The 19587-nt window shown below is 49.3% G+C and overlaps 1 protein-coding gene across 3 annotated transcripts in view; it reads right to left on the reverse strand.

Moving 5' to 3' along the window:
* Positions 1 to 19587, reverse strand: part of Olfm2 (olfactomedin 2) — a 74988-nt gene that overhangs the window by 36538 nt on the left and 18863 nt on the right. The window contains exon 1 of one of the 3 annotated variants that reach the window (XM_028763795.1): positions 17926 to 18285. The exons of 1 other annotated variant lie outside the window; for it this stretch is intronic. In XM_028763795.1, the coding sequence (XP_028619628.1) occupies positions 17926 to 18060 (135 nt within the window). In that variant the 5' untranslated portion in view covers positions 18061 to 18285. Of the gene's footprint in view, positions 1 to 17925; positions 18286 to 19587 lie in introns of those variants that run through there. One more of the 3 variants, XM_028763796.1, reaches the window with a different exon arrangement.

Here is a 19587-nt window from a genome sequence, read left to right on the forward strand (position 1 = left end):
CACACACAACACACACTCACTCTCACAACCCACACACATTCACACAATAAAAGAAAATCAAGTAGAGGAGGAAAGATTGTTCTGCTTCATGGCTTCAGAGCTTTCGCTTTGGGTCTGAGATAAGATCAAACATGGCGGTGGGAATGGGTGCCACAGAAAATCGGCTTACTTCATGATGGCCAGAAAGCAGAGAAAGAGGAAGGCACCAGAGACAGGGGACCCACTTCTAAACAAGACCCCAGTGACCTACTTTCCTCATGCAGGCCCCACCTACTAACAGCCCGGTCAGCTATGAACACATCTGAGTTAGCACCTTCACCACCCAATGACCTCTCAGTAGCCTCACCTGCTGGGGAACAAGCCTTTAACACAGATCTTTAGGGGGTGTTTTTTATATCCAAGCTATGTAGCCTAGTCTGGCCTTGAGCTCTGTATCTTCTTGCCTCCAGCAGTGTGTGTGTGTGTGTGTGTTGTGTGTGTGTGTGTGTTATTGCACTCTGTAGTATAAATGTGACTCCAAGCCAGACTGTCATTCCAGCACTTAGGAGGTGGAGGATATGGGTCTTGAGGCCAGCCTAGGCTACAAGGCCAGCCTAGGCTACATAGAGAGTTTGAGGACAGACTGTATGATGTGAGGCCATGTTTCAAAAACATAAAACAAACAAACAACAAAAACAGTTCAAGAATCCAGACACTCAACAGTTTATACGAAATGGGTCAACAACTAAGGAGAGAACACGTGGGCCCCATTGATTTTCCCAATAAACACATTTTCTGGTTTGGAGTTGGGTTAGCCTCATGATTTAGCTATACTTAACTGTTAGCTTGGCACAGCCTCAGGTCACCGGATGGATCTTGATCTGCTTGTAGAAATGTCTGTGGGGACTATCTAGATTGATGGTTGATGTAAGAGGGTCCAGCCCAGCCAGGCACAGTGAAACACACCACTGATCCAAGCACTCAGGAGGCAGGGGCAGGTGGATCTCTGTAAGTTCCAGGCCAGCCTGGTCTACACAGTGAGTTCTAGAATAGCCAAGGCTACAAAACAACAACAACAACAAAAGCCTGTCTAGAAAGAAAGGAAGGGAGACAGAGAGAGAGAGAGAGAGAGAGAGAGAGAGAGAGAGAGAGAGAGAGAGAGAGAGAGGCCTACTGTGGGCGGTGCCATCCCTGGGAAGGTGTCCTGGGCAAAACCTTCAAGCTAGCCAGGTAGCAGCATTCCCCTGGTTTCTGCTTCATGTTCCTGCTTGAATCCCTGCCCTAATTTCTCTCAGTGATGAACTGTGACCTGGAAGTGTAAATCGAATAAACCCTTCTTCCCCAAGTTCATTTAGCCAATGTGTATTATCACAGCAATAGGAAAGCAACTAGCTAGAACATCTGGTCTACCTCAGCACTCAGCTCCAACCTGCTGTAGGCAGACCTCAGTTTCAACCATGGTCTATCTCAAGACTCAGGTCAACCCTGGTCTATGCCAGTACTCAGTTACATCCTGTTGTATTTCAGGATCTCTGTGCGGCTTCTTTCTCTGGGGTCCACAGCACTGCTCTGATCTGTTGAAATGAGTTTGTAGTCTAAGTTGCAAAGATCTGGGATCTAGCCTTAGATGCTTAGCCTTTATGCATACATAGTTTGTGCTTGGCTAGAGTGTGGCAGTCAACTTTGGATCATCTACAGACCTCAGGGTTGTTGTCTTTCAGGTTGTCTGATTAGAGCTTAGCCTATCTCACGACATGGATCTAGGTGACTCCATAGTCACAGTGCCCTAGCTTCTCAGCATCCTGACATTTATGGAGCCCACCGCCCCCCCACATGCCCAGGGCCCAGGGCCCAGGGCTTCTCAGATAAACATCTCCCACAAATGGCTCCTGTGTTCCAGGATGAGTGAATGCAAGGCCATTTCATTTTCCAAGATGGTTATCTAAAGATCATTCTTTCCCTAAAAATTATGAGCCCCCCTCTGACTGAATACCCTAGGATGGCCTTGAACTCATGATCCTTCTGTCTCCGCTTCTATGCTGTGATGGTAGCTGTGCACCTCCGTACCTCAATTTTATCCCCTAAGATTTCTCCTTGTTCTATGTTTATTACTTTTAAATATCTTATTTATTATTATGGTGTTTATGATGTCTCTCTGTATGTGTGCATGGTTGTGTGTGCGGACATACACACATGAGTACCACAGGCTGTGTGAGAAGGATAGAGAACACCTTCGAGTGTTAGTTCTTTCCTTTCACCATGTGGATCCTGAAGATCAAACTCAGCTTCTATCCTCTCTCTCCACTGAGCCATCCTGTTGGCCCTGCATGGGCCTTCCCTAACAGAGCATGTGATTCTAGGCACTCAGTCACAGAACACAAGAGTAAGTGGCTGTCACCACCTCCATCTTAGCACCACTCCTCAAGGGGATGCTCTGACCTGTGGGCCACCTTGAGCAGGAGACCTTGGTAAGGAGGCACTCCTAGATCCCCAGGGCTCCAGTCTCTGCTAGCTGGTAGGAGACAAACAACCCATTGTGGTTTCAATGTGAAGTCATTCCCACAGGCTCACACATTTGATGGAAGGTGGCAGTGCTGTTTGGGAAGGTTGAGGAGATGGAGCGTCAGTGGAGGAAGTGGGTCACTGGGAACAGGCCTTGTGTTTTTCATGTGTATTTTTCATGTGTATACACGTGTGCATGTGAATACACATGTGTACATGAATACATAGAAGCCAGAGGTCAACTTCAGATGTTGTTTCTTAAGAGCCATCTACCTTGATTTGGGGAGACAGTGTCTCTCATTAGCCTGGAACTCACCAAACAGGCTAAGCTACTCCAGTTTAGCTAGCAAGCTGAAGGGACCCTCCTTGCCTTTCCGGCACTGAAGCTACAAGCACAAGCCACCTGCACCGGACATTTGACATGGGTTGAGGTTAGAACTCAGGGCCTCACACATGTGTACCAAGCTCTATACTGAGTAACTATCTTTCCAACCCAGACTTCAAGATTTTATAATCAATGTCTGCTTTCTTACTTCAGGGATTCAGTGTGACCAGCCACCTCAGTCTCCCACAATCATGCCTATCCTCCCAAACCTGAAGCTCAAATAAGTCTTTTTGATAACTAATGATAACTGTCAACTTGACACAGTTTAGAATCTTCTGGGAGAAAAGTCTCTGAGCATGTCTGCGTGGGATTATTTTGATGGCATTGTGGCAAGACCCTGCCCACTGTGTGGGGCCATTTCTAGGCTGTGATTCTGGAATGTGAGTGGAAAGGGAGGTGAGCAGCAGTGTACGATCTCTCATCACTGTCTGCCTCCTAGCTCTGGGCGCGATGTGACCTGCTGCTTCCAACCCCGTTATGAAGGACAGTACACAGGAACAGTGGGTCAAAAGAAACCCTTTCTCCCTTAAGTTACCTTTCTTAGAACATTTTATCACATAACAGAAAAAAAGAAAACAAGCACTCATTTCCCAGAAATTGCTTCTTATTGGGTATGTGGTCTCAGCAAGAAGGAAACTAGCCAACATATGCCCAATGCACCAGGGTAAGGAGATGAACTTGGGGAGCAGAGTCAAGATGGTTAAAGCTGTAGGTCCAGGGGGAAAGTGCTTGCTGTGCATGCATGAGGAGCTGAAGTCAAATTCCCAGCACCCGTGTAAAAGCCAGATGTGGAGATGAGCATCTGTAACCTTAGTGATGGGGTGCAGAGTCAGGATGGTTCTGGGACACCCTAGCTGGTCAGTCTAGTCAAAAGATGAGTTTCAAGTTCAATGAGAGACTCTGTCTCAAAAAATAAGGTAGATCTGGCCGTGGTGGCACACAACTTAATCCAGTGCTCAGAAGGCAGAAACAGATGTATCCAAGACCAGTCCCATCTACATAGTGACTTCTAGGCCAGCCAGATTTACATAACAAAACCTTGTCATGATGATGATGATGATGGTAGTGGTGGTGGTGATGATATCACAATGACAATGAGGTGATGATGATGACATTGTCCTACACACACACACACACACACAGAGGGGGGATCATATACAACACACATAAGGAAAAAGGAAAACTGCAGCTCAGTCCTCCTGACCCACAGTGAGGGCAGAGCAGGGCGTGTGCTGAGGGATTTATCCACTTCATTTAGTTACCATCCCTTGCTGCACCTTCTAGAAGCTATAGATGGTGCCGTGTCTCTGCCTGCCCTGTTATACCCTTGGTGGAAGATACTTTGTCTGCAAGTACAGGAATATGCAACTAGATGGTGGTGTGGCTCAGTGGATAAAAGATTGGCCTAGCATGCTAGAGGCCCTGGGTTCGATCCCCAGCACCACCTAAAATGGGATGATAGGGAGCACAGGCTATCATCTAGCTACTCCAGAGTCAGAGACTGGAATTCAAGCTCCTCTTTGGTTGCAGGCAGCTGCAGACGTGAGTGACCCTGTCTTAGAACAACACAAGGACTCCACAGAGCGTGACTACCACGCCAAGCTGCATCCATCCCCAGCTGTATCTCATAGCACTGACACACCTGGCATTGCACAGACATTCCCCAAATGAGTGGCACACTCTGAACACCTCAATGTGTCCTAGAGCCTCACGCATGCCAGGCGACACTGTATTCACATCCGTGTTCTCTGGGGATGGGTGGGTCAGGCATCCTCCCACGGTCACTTTGCCTTTCTGGTCTGTGTTTCTGTTTTTACTTTTTAGACAAGGCCTCACTGTGTAGCCCAGGCTGACTTGGAACTCACTGAAATCCTTCCTGCCTCTGCCTCCTAGGTGCAAGGATTAAAGGCCTGTGCCTGCGTCTTTCTGGATGGATTGATGAGGTAGCCAGGAGCAGGCTATGATAAAGCAGACATCCGGGCAGTCAGAGCTGGACTCTCTGCCAAGCACTCACTGGCTGGCTCCTCCTGGGAGGCTGAGAAGGACTGCAGGGTTGGGAAGAGGGCAGGCCAAGTGGCTTGCTTAATTAATTAGTCCTAATTGAGATATCTCTGCAAATACCCCTGTATTGAAGGTCACGGTTCATCGGTTTCCTGGGAACCGTGCTGTCTATGTGTCTGAGTGCTGGAGTGTGGCGAAAATAAGGACAGGGAGCTGCCTTGTATCTTGGCCCTGCCTCTGGTAAGGACAGTTGTGTCCAGGGCCAGGCGGGGGCCAGGCTCAGAGATGTGAGGAAATCCAGGTGGAGAGAGATGTCAGGAGGAAGGTGGGGACTGGTAGAGACAGAGATGGAGACAGACTCCGCTTCAAATCACAGGGAGAGACACAGGCAGGGAAACTGCAAAGAGGGAGGACCAGAAGTAGGGACAGATGGACTGGCAGTATGGGCAGACAAATGTCCCCCTGCCTTTTCCTGCCTTGCTTGCCTGGCCTTCTCATCTCCTGGGCACACACTACCCCACCTGCTACCCTCCCTCCCTCCCTCTCTCCTTCCTTCCCTCCCTCCTCCCTCTCTCTTTCCCTCCCTCCCTCCTCCCTCTCTCCTTCCCTCCCTCCCTCCCTCCCTCCCGCAGCAGCAGCAGCAGCAGCAGTGACAATCAAGCTGATTCCTCTTTGGCCCTGTCACCCTCCTCCCCTCTCCCTCCTCCCATCGTTCCCTGCAATCATCTCACTTGTTCAAAATGAGCCTCAGAGGCTGGAGCCAGACAGCTGTTCCATCCTGGAGCCGGTGCTGGGCAGCCTCGGGGACGGTGGGAGGCCAGGGTGAGGGGCATGGGGTGGAGGGGAGATTGGAAGCTCAGCTGCCTTCAGGCTGACCTACCACTGCCACAGTCCAGGAGGTGGGGGTGGCGCCCAGACATCCTGAACCAACACCTGTCGTGGGCACACATGAGCTCCTTCCCAACACTGCCTCCATGAGTTCTCACCTCATCTCCACGCCCTCCACTGCTGTCAAGATCCTATGGGCCCAGGGAGACACAATCACAGACAGGCAGCCACTAGAAAGACATGTCTCAAAAAAAACAAGGCCGAGCCTTCAAGATGGCTCAGTGAACAGAGGTGCATGTCACCAAGCCTAAAATCCTGAGTTTGATCACTGTGGGCCTCATGGAGAGAACCCAGTCCTACAAATGATCCTCTGACTTTCACATGTGCATTGAAGCATGAGCCAACCCCATGCCTCAAATAAAAATACATACATATGAACATACATGCATACATACATACATACACATAGACATACATACATGCGCATACATACATACATACATACATAAATGTCATTTAAAAACAAACAGCCCTGTGGGGGGATGCAGAAACAGGTGGATCTCTATGAGTTCAAGGCTAGTCTGGTCTACAAAGTGAGTTCCAGGACAGCCAGGGCTGCACAGAGAAACCTGTCTGGGAGAACAAACAAACAAACAAACAAACAAATAAACATGTTCTGAGAAGTGACAGCTGAGATTGACCTTTGGCCTACTACACACACACACACACACACACACACACACACGAAAGAGATCAGTAATATCCAGAGATAGGAATAAGAGACAAAAAGCCAAAGAGACACATGAAGATAAGGCAGAGATACAAGCAGGACACACCAGATTTGGAGACCCAGGGGAAGGAACAGACACAAACATACCCAGATAGAGTCACACACAGTCAGTTAACAAACATTCACAAAGAACTTACAATGGGTAATGGACACACAGTGAAGACAAGAAGAAAGAAAAACAGTCAATGAAACAGACTCGATGGCAAGGGCAGATAGTCCTAGATACTCTTTGGGAAGCTGAGGCAGGAGCATTGCTTAAGCTCAAGCAAACATCCAGGGCCAGGATAACCAACACACAGACACCTGGGGATAAAGGAGGGAAAGAAGAAAACAGAGAGAGACCTAAGGAGAGAGCGACAGTGGTGTAGAAAGTTTAAAAGTAGACAAACAAGATGGTTCAGTAAGAAAGAGAGCTCACTGTTCAGGCCTGATGGCTTCCAGAAGCCACAGAAAAAAATAGATGTGGAGGTGGACAGAGTCCCACCTCTCCTACAGTTAGGTGCGGGGTGGTGATGGGAATCCTGTCGTTCCTGGGCCGGTTCTCTGGAGCACAAAGTGCAGAGAGCACAAAGCAGACCTCGCCTCAAAATGAGGTGGACGGGGTGGGTAGTTGTTGCAACGTGAAGAGCACTTGTTGCTCTTTCTGGGGTTTTATGGCTTTGTGTTTCTGAGACAGGGTCTCACTGTGTAGCCCAGGCTGGCCTGGAACTTGCACTGTAGCCCAAAAACTTACAGAGGGCTTTGCCTTGCCTCCCAGAACTGGAACTAAAGGGTGTGCCACCAAGCCTGGCTGCACTGTCACTCTGCAGAGGACCACATATTGGTACCCATTACTCACACGGTACCTCACAACCATCTGAAATTCAGTTCCGGGGCATCCGCCCTCTTCTGGCCTCCATGGGTACTGCACATAAGTGGTGCACATTCAGGTGATACACATAAAAACAATAAATGAATAAAATATTCAAGGACATTTAAAACTTAGAAAAGGTTTTTTAAAGCAAACACATAAAAACATATTCTTTAAAAAGGAGACAATGGTGGGGAAGGACTGGGAGGAGAGGAGGGAGGGGAAACTGTGGTAGGGATGTAAAGTAAATTATTTATTTATCTATCTATTTATTTATTTAAAGAGGAGGTAATGGGCAGAGACAGTGGCCTCCTGAAGTGTCCATGTGTACACTTCCAATTTCCCACCCCATATCACTTTCTTTTCTTTTTAAAAAATTTTAAATTAATTTGCATTTATATAAGTACACTGTAGCTGTCTTCAGACATATGAGAAAAGGACACCAGATCTCATTACCGATGGTTGTGAGCCACCTGGGAATTGAACTCAGGACCTCTAGCAGAGCATTCTGTGCTCTTAACCACTGAGCCATCTCTCCAGCCCCCACCACTTTCTTTTCTTTTTCTATTTTATTTTGTTTTGTATTTTTGCGATGGGGTTTCACTACGTAGCCCTGGCAGGCCTGGAACTCATTATGTAGAGCAAGGTAGCTTGTAACTCGCAGACATCCTCCTGCCTCTGCCTCCCAAGTCTGTGAATAAAGATGTATGTGCTTCTGGCCCTAGAGAGGTATACACAAAGAAAAACAAAGAGAGGACAAGAGAGACCACAGGCAGACTGTCGCCTTTCCCCTCCCCCCCCCACAGACTCTCACAGCAAGCTCCCAAACTGCCCTGCCTTCTCCTCAGCCCACCCCAGCCAGGTAGGTATGTATATGTTTGCTTCATTATTGCAGAGCCTACAAAACAGAAAAACACATTACCAGGCTCTATTGAAGCTACCTGTCTCCTTCCTTTCCTTCCTCCTCCTCTCCTTCCTTCCTATCTTTCTTCCCTCCCTCCCTCCCTTCTGTTTGTTGAGATAGGGTTTCATGTAATCCAGACTGGTCTCCAACTTCCTGTGTCTGAGGGTAGCCTTAAACTCCTGACTCTCCTTCCTCCCCCTTCTCATTGCCAGAAATACAGATGCATGCCGTCTCTGCAGCTCTAGGTGGGTTTTCTAATTATTGAATCTGTTGAAACTCATCATGAACAGTCTCCGTTTCTTGCACCAGGATCCCATCCGAGGGTAATCAAGATAGACCTCACTGAGCTCTTAGGGATGTCCACACAGGTCCCAGAGCCTCTGCTTGCAGTTCTCTCAGTGCACATAAAGGTGGGTGGCCCCTCACTCCTAAGCCTTCCTTCTTGGTACCCCTTCACTCGGATAATTTCTTCCAGATTTCAAATCTCAGTTCATGGGCTGGAGATATGGTTCAAAGTGCTTGCTGTACAAGCATGAGGACCTGAGTTCAAATCCCCAGAACACACACAAACCTGGACATGGTGGTGTCCATTTGTAATCCCAGTGTTTCTATGGTGCAATGGGAGGGGAAGATGGAAGAATCCCCAGAAGCCTTTGGGGCAGCTGTTCTAGAATATTCAGTGGTGAAAGAGACCATCCCTCAAACAAAAAGGAATGCAAGGAACAATACTGGAGATATCTTTTCACCTCCACATGTGTGTTGTGGCATGAGTAGATCTACACACACACACACACACACACCTCACTTTGAGGGCTGAAGGTGGAACTCCATAGTGTAGCATTTGCTAGGCATGCTGGAGGCCAGCAAAGCAAGAACAAAAACAAAAAAAAAAAACCAAAAAAACAAAAAAAAGAAAAAAACAAAAACAAACAAACAATCTTAATTTAGGCATTGCTACCTCCAGAAAACCCAGTCACACTAGGGATGGTCTCATTATCTCTCCTCTGTCACCACAACATTCCAGAAATAGTTCTGTCACCATGCGTGCCACGTCATGTCACAAAGGCTGCAGATCTGACAATGGAGACCCTGGAATGTGCAAGCCTGCCCTTCCCTTTTCCTCCCTTCCTTCCCTCCTTCCTTCTCCTCTTGAGACAGGGTCTTGCTGTGTAACCAGGCTAGGCTTAAACTTACGCTCCAGCCCAAGAGCGGGATTATAGAGCTGCATCATCATTTGTGGACACCCTCCCTTTTAAACAGGGTTGGAATGGAACTCAGAGCCTCCAGCATTCCGTTTCTCTACTCTGCTTCTGAGCTACCCCAACAGCCCTTCACTGGGAGATTCTAGGTGGGGGCTCCACCACTGAGCCATGCCCAACTCACTGGATATGGTGGCTTGAATAACAAGGCCTCCAGTGGGCCCAGATGTTTGAATAATTGGTCCCCAGTTGCTGGAACTGTTTGGGAAGGACTAGGAGGACTTGTTCTCTCTGCCTGCACCTTGTGGATCAGACGTGAGCTCTCAGCTATTGCTCCAGTACCATGCCTGCCTGCCTACCACTGAGCCTCTCATCGTGATGATCGTAGACTAACTCTCTTAAATTCTAAGCAAGCCCTCAATTAAATGCTTTTTCTTATAAGTTGCCTTGATCATGCTATCTCTTCACAGCGATAGAACACTAATTAAGACACAGGGGGATTCTAGTCTGGGCTCAATCACTGAGACACATCTCCAGTTCCTCAGTGAGGGGATCTAAGCAGGGGCTCCACCCCTGAGCCATACTCTTTGCTCTTACCGTCTCCCTGGTATTCAGAACCCTTACAATCGCAAAGCAGTTGGTCCTCGTCCCACTCTCTCACAGCGTGGGTATCTGAGCATAATCAAGTGGCCCATAACCAAGCCATGCTTAAAGCAGATCGGCTCCGCCATCCCTCTCTCTCTCCACCTCTCTGGCATTTACATTGGTCCAGCTCCCACCGTTACTCCACTTGGACGGTGTTGTCCCCTTTGCCATGCTATCCTGAGCACCAGCCTTGCGTACCCAGAAGTCTCAGGAGGAAACCACTAACCCCAAGTAAAGTCTCCTCCCTTACCTCCCCAGAACTCTCCACATCCTCTCATTTTGTCATCTGTGTAGTCTCCTATCAAGTGTTTTTTGAACACTTACTATGGGCTGCTAGGCTAGTGCTGGGATTTCATAGTCAACAAAAACTCCTTTAAATGCCAGTGAAAGTTCAGCAGCTAAAGGCACAAAGCCTGACAACTTGAGTTTAATTCCCAGGACTCACGTGGTTGGAGAAGACACACAACTCTCACAAGTTATCATCTGACTCTATAGACAAATTATGGCAAACATACCCCATAAGATGCACACATATATACTCATATACCGTACACGCAGTGCTTAAGGATGTGATGTGGCTCCTGTTTCACCCACTCTCACTCCCTCTTACTCTCCCTGACACCCTCGTTGTCCCAGTCACACTGGCTCTCTCGGTGTCTTGCCAACATTTCAAGCAGATTCTTGCCTCAGGATCTTTATTCTTGCCATTCCCTCTACCCTAATGCTTTTCTCCTGAATATCTTGCTTCAGTCCCTTCAGATTTTGCACAGATGTCAACTAATCAGAGAGGCCCCTCAAAACAAAAAGAATGTGTGCATGTCATGGTGCTCATGTGGAGGTCAAAGGACAACTTGCAGGAACTGGTTCCTTCCTTCTACCATGAGGTCCTGGGGTTGAACTCAGGTCATCAAGCTTGGTGGCAAACACCTTCATCCACTGAGCCATGTAATGTCACTGGCCATGTTCTGTTTCTTTATATAATAACACTTCCAATCACCTACCACAGGGTTATCAATATATCGGTTACCACTCTGTTTAGAATGTCAGTCTAGCGTAGGAAATGTACAAGGGCACATGTGTGCTCGCGCAAGTGTGCTGTGATACTGGAGATAGAATCAGGGGTCTTGTGCATGCTAAGTAAGTGATATACTATTGAACCATATCTTCAGCCCAAAATCAAGAGAATGAGTGAAGACTTTCTCCCTCCCTAGGTCAGAAATCCTTAAAATTATAGTACCCGGATCTCTTGCAGCTACACTCCTTCCTATTCAACTCCCTCCACATCTCCTTCCTTATTTCCTTCTCTCCTTCCTTACTTCCTTTTAGACAAGTTCTCATATAGCTCAGGCTAGCCTAAAACTTGCTATACTGATGATGTCCTTGAACTTCTGATCCTCCTGCCCCTAGCTCTGAGTACTGGGATTCCAGTCATGTGCCATCATTCAGTGTGGGAGATGAAATCTGGGTCTCTGTAAAGGCAAGACAAGCACTCTACTGACTGAGCCCCAGCCCCCAACTGCAGCCCCTAGTCTCTAAGAACTCTCATTTGGGTTGAGAGGAGGACTTGGAAGAGTGAGCAGTAGACAACTCTGGATACTCTTTTGCTTCTCCCATGGGCCCTGTGACTCCTTTGACCATGTGGACTGTGATCAATAGCCATCTGTGGCATATCAGGGCAAAGTTTCAGGAGCTGTGCCCCCTCCTCTGGGTCCTGCTTCCATGATGGTATGACTGGAGAGCATCCATCATTTTGGGTTTCAGGAGACCACCTGGGACAGAATGCTCCCACCAAAGCCAGCATAAGACAGAGACATCTCAGAAGCAAGAAATAAATCTAATCTGAGCTCAGTGGGTGAGCGATGGGGTGCTGGTTACCATGGCATTGCAGGACATCTCTAGACTGGTTTTAGGGACTTACTCCTGTGAAACTGTCAAGAAAAGCCATAGATGCTGGACGCCTTCAGTATCCAAAGAGCCTTCTGTTGGCTCCTCGATCATTTCCAAAGACCCTCCCTTTTCTTCTTGAGGGCAAAAGTTCCTCCTCAAATGCAACCCTTTCATTGATATCCCCTTCTGTCCTTCAGCTCTTCAAAGAAGGACATGGGGCCAGTGAAATGACGCAGGGTAAATAACACTTGCTGTTAAGCCTAACACATGGCAGAAGGACACAGCTGACTTCTGCAAGCTGTCCTGTGATTTCCACACACATGCTGTTCAAATAGACAATGAATAAATTAAAACATAATAAAACAATAAAAATAAAACAAAACAGGTTGGTTGTGGTGGCATATGCCTTTAGTTCCTGCACCGGGGAGGCAGAGGCAGGCAGATCTATAGAGTTCCAGGACAGTCAGGGCTACACACAGAAACCCTATCTAGAAAAAACAATAAATAAATAAATCACAACAATGTGGTTGGTGCCTGAGAAATAACATCTGAGGATGACTGATGGCTTAAATACATACACACACACGCACGCACGCACGCACGCACGCAGGCACGCACGCACACGTACATGCACACATGGGCATGTGCTCGGGGAGGAAGGGGGATCAGATTAGAGCAGAACATACAAGATTTGGGTAGTTCACTCCAGGCCCTCCATGACAGCAGCCATTGACAACAGAGATGTCAGCTTTTAGCCTGAGTCTGGATTTATGGTCCCTGGGTGAGGAGCCATTCGGCTCAAGGCTCCTGTCTCCCGGGGATGGTTTATGGCTGGGAGCCAGCCAAAGGAAGTCACAGGGGGTTGAGGGGGAGCTTCTCTCATCTCCTTCACAGAGATGGTTTATGAATACAGGGCTATGCTGCTTCTGTGTACTGGGAGACTTGGGTGGTGTAGGACCCACAGAGAAACCCGTTCCACATCTGGGCTCACTGTCATGCCATTGAGGCACAGCACCTGACTCCAGAGCAGAGCTTAGGCATTCCCACTATGTATGCATTTACTCTCGCAGGGTTCCACTCCTTTCCCATAGCCCATTACTGAGCACCAACTGTGTGTTTTCATGTCTTTTCCCCTGGATCCTTGCAGTGGAAAGATGACAGGATGGATGAGCAGAGGAAATAAAGGCTAGAGGAGTGGAGGCAGGGAAAGGCGTGAGGTGTGACGGGAGAAGGCACTGGGGCTATAAAGATGGATGGATGAGGGATGGGAACAGGCCTCCATGACCCACAACAGTTCAGTGGGGATAAGAATGATCACTCCTGGGCTGGCAAGACGGCTTTGTCCTCTGACCTCTACATGTGCTTTGAATTCTGACTTTGTCCTCTGACCTCTACATGTGCTCTGAAGCTATTCACCCCAGGAGCAGACACAAACTGAATAAATAGACCTTTGCTTTTGTTTTGTTTGTTTGCTTGCTTGCTTGCTTGCTTGCTTGGTTTGGTAGGTTTTTCAAGACATGGTTTCTCTGAGAATGCTGGCTGTCCTGGAACTTGCTCTGTAGACCAGGCTGGCCTCAAACTCAGAGATTCACTTGCCTCTGCCTCCGAAGGGCTGGAATTAAAGGCATGTGCCACCACTGCCTGGCTTAATAAATGTAATTTTAAAAAGAATTATTATTCTCATTTTATAGACAAATTTATTTAAAAACTTGAAAAATGTATTTAATATTGGTGTGTCTTTGTGTGTATGTGAGTGTGATAGTGTGTGTGTGTATAATCATGTATGTGCAGGAGCGTTCATGTTACGGTGCACATGTGGAGCTCAGAGGACAACCTCAACTGTCTGTCCTTGTACTTTAACTTGTTTGAAAAAAGGTCTCTTGTTCACCACTGTACCTGCCAGATTAGCTGATCCCCCGACCCCCCAGGGATTCTCCAGTCTCCGCCTCTCCTCAGGAGTACTGCTATCACACAGTGCACTACTGAGTTCAGCATTACTGAGTTCAGGGGTTTAAATCAGCTCTCCACATTTTCAAGACAAATGCTGTACCCATTCAGCCATCTCTTTAGCCCTTGGGGAAAAAAAAAACACCTCATTGTAAACACACTATATGCTGGCCTGTAATAGATACCCACTGTTCACTCAGCCATTGGTTTCCATTTGAAGGTAGAATCCAAGATGTGATTGCAGATTCAGCTACATGGCAGACAACGCATTGTGATTCGGCTACACCAGGCCATAGGGTGCAGCAATGAGCAAAACATGGACTTCCTTGCAGATGTTGTTGGTTGTCTTTGCGGTGCTGGGATTGAACACAAGGCTGAGCACCAGGCAAGGACTCTAGCCCTGAGCTCCAACACCAGCCTCTGGATGGATCTTCCAGTCTAACAGAGACTCTGAATTCTCCTTACCCAATAAGGAAATTGGTGTTTAGGAAGATTCAATGATTTTCCCCAAGGTCACATGGTCCGTTAATTTGCGGGGCCAGAATTAAAACTCACACATATCCAAATCTAAATCCTACCACTGACAGAGCATATATTCTGAAAGACTCAGAGCAGGGAGGTTTGTTTCAATGTAGACACACTTGTATAGAAGAGGCAATTGGTACTTTTGTTAAATAAATTCAATTTAATGAATAAAGGAATGAATTAATGAGCTGAAAGATGTTGAAAGTACAGATTTGTGGATAGGAGACTAACAGATGGTTGGATGGTGGATAATGGATGCAAAGAGGGATTGGAGAATGTGTGTGTGTGTGTGTGTGTGTGTGTGAGAGAGAGAGAGAGAGAGAGAGAGAGAGAGAGAGAGAGAGAGGGAGAGAGAGAGAGAGAGAGAGAAAGGCAGGTGGAATGATGGAGGGATGGAAAGATGAGTGAATGAACACATGGATGAAAGAAAAGAAGGGTGATAGATGGAAGGACAGAGAATGGATGCAAGGTTGGATGGTTTTACAAAATGCCAGATGACTCTCTGGTTGGATGGAAGGAAAGATGGCAGGTCGGCTAGCTGATGAATGAACAGAAGGAAAGATGGATAGAAGGGTAGATGAATGGATGAATAGAAAGATGGATGAAGGATAGGAAAGCAGATGAGTAGCTAGAAGGATGAATGGGTGGATGAGTAGTGGTGGATAGAAGCCTGGGTGGATACGTGGATGAATGGATGGACAGAAGGACGGACGGACGGATGGATGGATGGATGGGTGAATGGATGGAAGGACAAAGAATGGACAGGTGGATGGATGGATGGATGGATGGATGGATGGATGGATGGATGGACATATGAGTGGACAAAGAGTAGATGGGTGGATAGACAGATGGGGAATCTACAGAGGTCTCTGTTGCCTGCAGTTCTGTGACACAGGACTTATTACTAACTTTCTCAGTAACTTGGGATGCCAGAGTTGAACAACTCAGAGGAGTCTAGATTCTATACAGACCTAAATAACCTTTATTTTTTATTTTTCTCTCCTTTCATTTTTGTAGATGCATTATAGATGCATTGTCTACATGCGTGGTTGTGCACCACATGCAGCCTAGTGCTCTCAAGGGTCAGAAGCAGCTATTGGTGTCCCTGGAATTGGAATTGCAGACAACTGTGAGCTACCAAATGGGTGCTGGTAACTGACTGAACTTGGGTCCTCTACAAGAATAGCTGGTGCTCTTCATGCTAAGCTAACCCTCCAGGCTCCACCTGGAACTTGTGGCTACTCCCCTGCCTCACCCTCCCAATTGCTGGGATTGCAGTAGTTAGGAGTCTCCCAACTCCAAGACCCATGTTGTGCATCCTCGAGCCACAGCCCCTCCCCCCAAGGCTTCACCCTAACAGATCTAGCAGCTCATGCTGCAGAGCACTTTGGCAACTCAGGGAAGCCTGTAGGCTGGGGTAGCGATGAGAGAACTGGGGGCCTCAGCAGTTAGGCACAGGGGAATTCTACACCATGGTACTGTTAGCTATGAAGGAGCCAGGTCTGTCTGGGTTCAAACACCATCACCACCACCCCCAGCTTATAGAAACATACAATTCATAAAAAGTGATACACACATATACCAGCTAAACATACATAAACATGTGCATATATAAACACACACATAAAAAATTCAAAGTATCAACACACAAAATCATAACTCAAGTCCCAGTTAAGTCATTTGCCACTAACCCTGGAGACCTGAGCTGGACCCGTCAGATCCAGATGGTGGAAGAAAAGAACTGACTCCTGCAAGTTGTCCTCTGACCTTCACATGTGCACTATGGCATGCATGCATGTGTGCACACACAGCATGTGTAAAACATAAACAAAAATCATAACTCAGACACTCTGACATACTCTATAAGACTCTTGTGTACGCAGATACTTTCACACAGTACACAGCACTCACACAGACTCCCACTCAGACAGGAAAGGTGAATGTGGCTTCTGACTTCAATGACACTATCAATGTCCCCCCTGGGATAGCAACACTCAGAAAGCATTGTCACACCTGTGCATTCAAACTCACTACACAGAATGAACCCACACCCATAGTCAGGGGTAAAAACCTGCAGACACATGTCCATCCATAAACAACCACACAAGGACACACCCACACTGGGGAGAACACACCCACATTGGGGAGAACACTACACCTGCACCCCTATGTCAGAGACATAGTATAGTTTCTCTTCACTGACCACACCAAACCCCCAAACCACAGGCTCAGACAGACACAACAAGACATACCTAAACAATGACACTTGATGTCACAGACACACAAAAAAGACACCATGTTTCAAAGAACTGCAAGTCTGAGGACCTGGGCTGAAAGCTTGCTTTTGTGTCAAGTACCCTGGGGGGGGGGGGTGCGAGGGGGGAGTGGGGGGGCATGCCTTGGACTCAGTGAACTGCTGTCCCCACCCCTTTACATCCCGCAGCTGTAGCTTTTGGGAGCAAAGTCCTTTTTTGGCCAGGAGGAGAGGAGTTATTACAGATGCATAAGGGGCTGTCGAGATTGTAACAATATGAAAGGGAAGAAGAGATAGGGTCAGATGGGTGGAATTGAGGGAAGTCCCACAAACAGACTGAAGATCAGAGGGGCTCCCATAGGGACGGGAACAGGGCATGAGGGAAGTTTTCAATAGAAGAGCATCTTCCCCTGTCAACAGGACAGAGCCATCATGATGCCCCCCTCCCTCCCTGGGAACTACCAGCAGGGGAGGAAAGCCGGCGGATGATAAAAACAGAAGGGAGGCTGAGGAGCTTCTGCCCAGGGGTCGAGCCCCACCCCCACCCCTCCATCTCCAAAGGTGAGGAGTTAGGGAGATCAATATTCAGTACTCCAGGAGACAAATCATGGGAAGAGAGACGCTGGTACCAGGTGCAGGGGAAAGAGAGAGCCAGGCAAAAAAAGAAAAAGAAAAAGAAAAAAAGAAACACTAAGTCAGAAAGAAAGACAAAAATAGAAGGGAGGGGGGAGAGACTCAGAGAAAGAGAGAGAACACTACTCAGTGACACTTAGAGACAGCCAGAGTCCCACAGGCTGAAGATATACGGAGACTTAGAGATGTCCCCTAATCACTCCAACGTAGCAGAACACCCTCTTGGCTCCCCCAAACCGCCCAGCTCCGCCCCACTCTGCCGGGATCTGGTTCAATTCCGCAGCCCTGCCGCCTCCGCCTGGGGCTGAAGCCAGCTTGATACCCCGGTGGCACTAGCAGATCCCCTCGGAGAGGACTCTAGCCCAGCAAATGCGATCATCAAACCCAGACCTATGCTGGGCGCGAGGCTCCCTTGTGCCTCGGGGTCTAGCCCAGGACCCCCAAGAGACCACGTCCCCTCGAGATGACATCCCCGCTTGTACCCAGGATTCTGTCACTTTGGGGCTGTGAGGGTCCCTGACCTAGAAGCTGCCGCGGGGTCTACGGGCACCACGCCCCCCCCAACCGGAGCGCCCCCCAGCCGGCTGGCCACTCACGATTTTCTCCGAGGAGCCCGCGCGGGACACGGTGCTGTTGAGTCCCACGAGCGAGGGCAGCGTCTGCGACATCCAGTTAGTGACCATGGCCATGGTGCTCAGCACCGCCCCGATCTTGAGCAGCGGCACCGACATCGCGCCCCTCGCCTCATGCCCCGCGCCACCACCCCAAAAAAGCAGGTGTTCAGTCCCTTTTGCTCAGCACTCAAGCTGTCGCTTACCCACCCCAGAGGGGTGGAGGGGGGGTCCTGATGGAGAGATGACAGGGTCCAAGGGGGCGGTGGCCGGTGGGATGGGGATGGGGTGACACTGGGGACGCGCGCGGCTGCGGCTCCGCGCGCCTCGCGGGCTCAGCTTTATAAGGCGCCGGCTCGGCCACCCCCTCCCGCGCCACCGCCGGGCACTTCCAGCCGCCGTGACGTCACGGCTCCGGCCCTAGAGCCAGCGGGGCTGGGGGAAGAACAAGGGTGCACCCACCCCGCCCCCCACTTCCCCGCAGAGTCTCTGGCGGACCTTGCCCCACCTGCAGAAGTGGAGACATCCCCTGTCAGCGACACCCTCGCCACCTCCCCCCTCACCTCCCGCCGCCGCGGCATCCCCGGCCCCGCCCCCCAGCTACATCCTCCATCCTCGCTCAAGTCCCCTCTGTATCCTAGTGGTGATCCCTAGGCTCCCCTGAACGAAACATCCCCTCTCCTAAACCCTTAGGCTTCAGGCCGAAAAATATTCAGCCCTCACCTTCCACCCAAAACTGACGGGGTGGAAGTCGGATGTCTCCACCCACCTGCTTGGTCGGGTGCAGAGCCGGGTCCCGAGCCTGCGACACACTGAGAGCAGTGCGGGGCGGACTTCGGTGCTCTCCCGAGCTCCGAGACTCTTTTCTCCAGGCTTTCCTGGTCCCCAGATCATTCTGAAGGGGATCCCTCTGTGGATTCGGGACAAGGGAAGCCCAGGATGGCGGTACAGACTCTGGAGTGCGGGTGACTTGGGGAGTGGGAGGGTTTCCCCTGCGCATCCGAGGGCGGCGGCGCCACTCGGGACTGTCGCAAACCCAGACAGTTCCTTCTGCAGACAAGTCCCAACGCACGGTTTGACTCACAACTAAAACTTGGGGTGGGAGGCGGGGAACTTATACCTCGGGTCCCCTCCAGCCCCCAGGGACCTGCACTGGGCTGGTCCCCTGGTGAGGAAGGTTGGAAAGCGCAGCCAGCGGCCGCGCGGTCGCCTCTCTTCGGTTTTGCACTCACGCCCCCTCCTGGCGTCCCCGCATCACCTCCCGCCGCCGCCGCCGTCGCCCTCGGCCGGCGGCCGCCGCCGTCTGGAGGCGGCGATGACTCAGGCCTTTACCGTGCCCGCCGCTTGCAGAGCCGGAAGCACCCAACATCAGGGTGCTGTGGGGTCCTGAACTGTCTCGACTCCATTGCGAAGCAGGTTCTGCCCCTATGTAACCTCCAGCAATAGCTATTCCGGTCTGTCTCAGTTTTCTCATCTGTAAAGTGGTTCTGGGGACCTGATGGGTCAGGTATGTGGAAGAGGCTGGAGGTAGCCTGCCGCTCAACTACGGATCAAAGCTTAAGAACGCTGCATTATGGAGACAGCAAGGACTTGAGGAAGGGCTGGAGATGTAGCTCAATGGTGGACGCTTGCCCAGCATCTCTGAAG

This window comes from Grammomys surdaster, unplaced genomic scaffold, assembly GCF_004785775.1.
Source record: "Grammomys surdaster isolate TR1022 unplaced genomic scaffold, NIH_TR_1.0 140, whole genome shotgun sequence".
Classification (NCBI taxonomy): Eukaryota; Metazoa; Chordata; class Mammalia; order Rodentia; family Muridae; genus Grammomys; species Grammomys surdaster.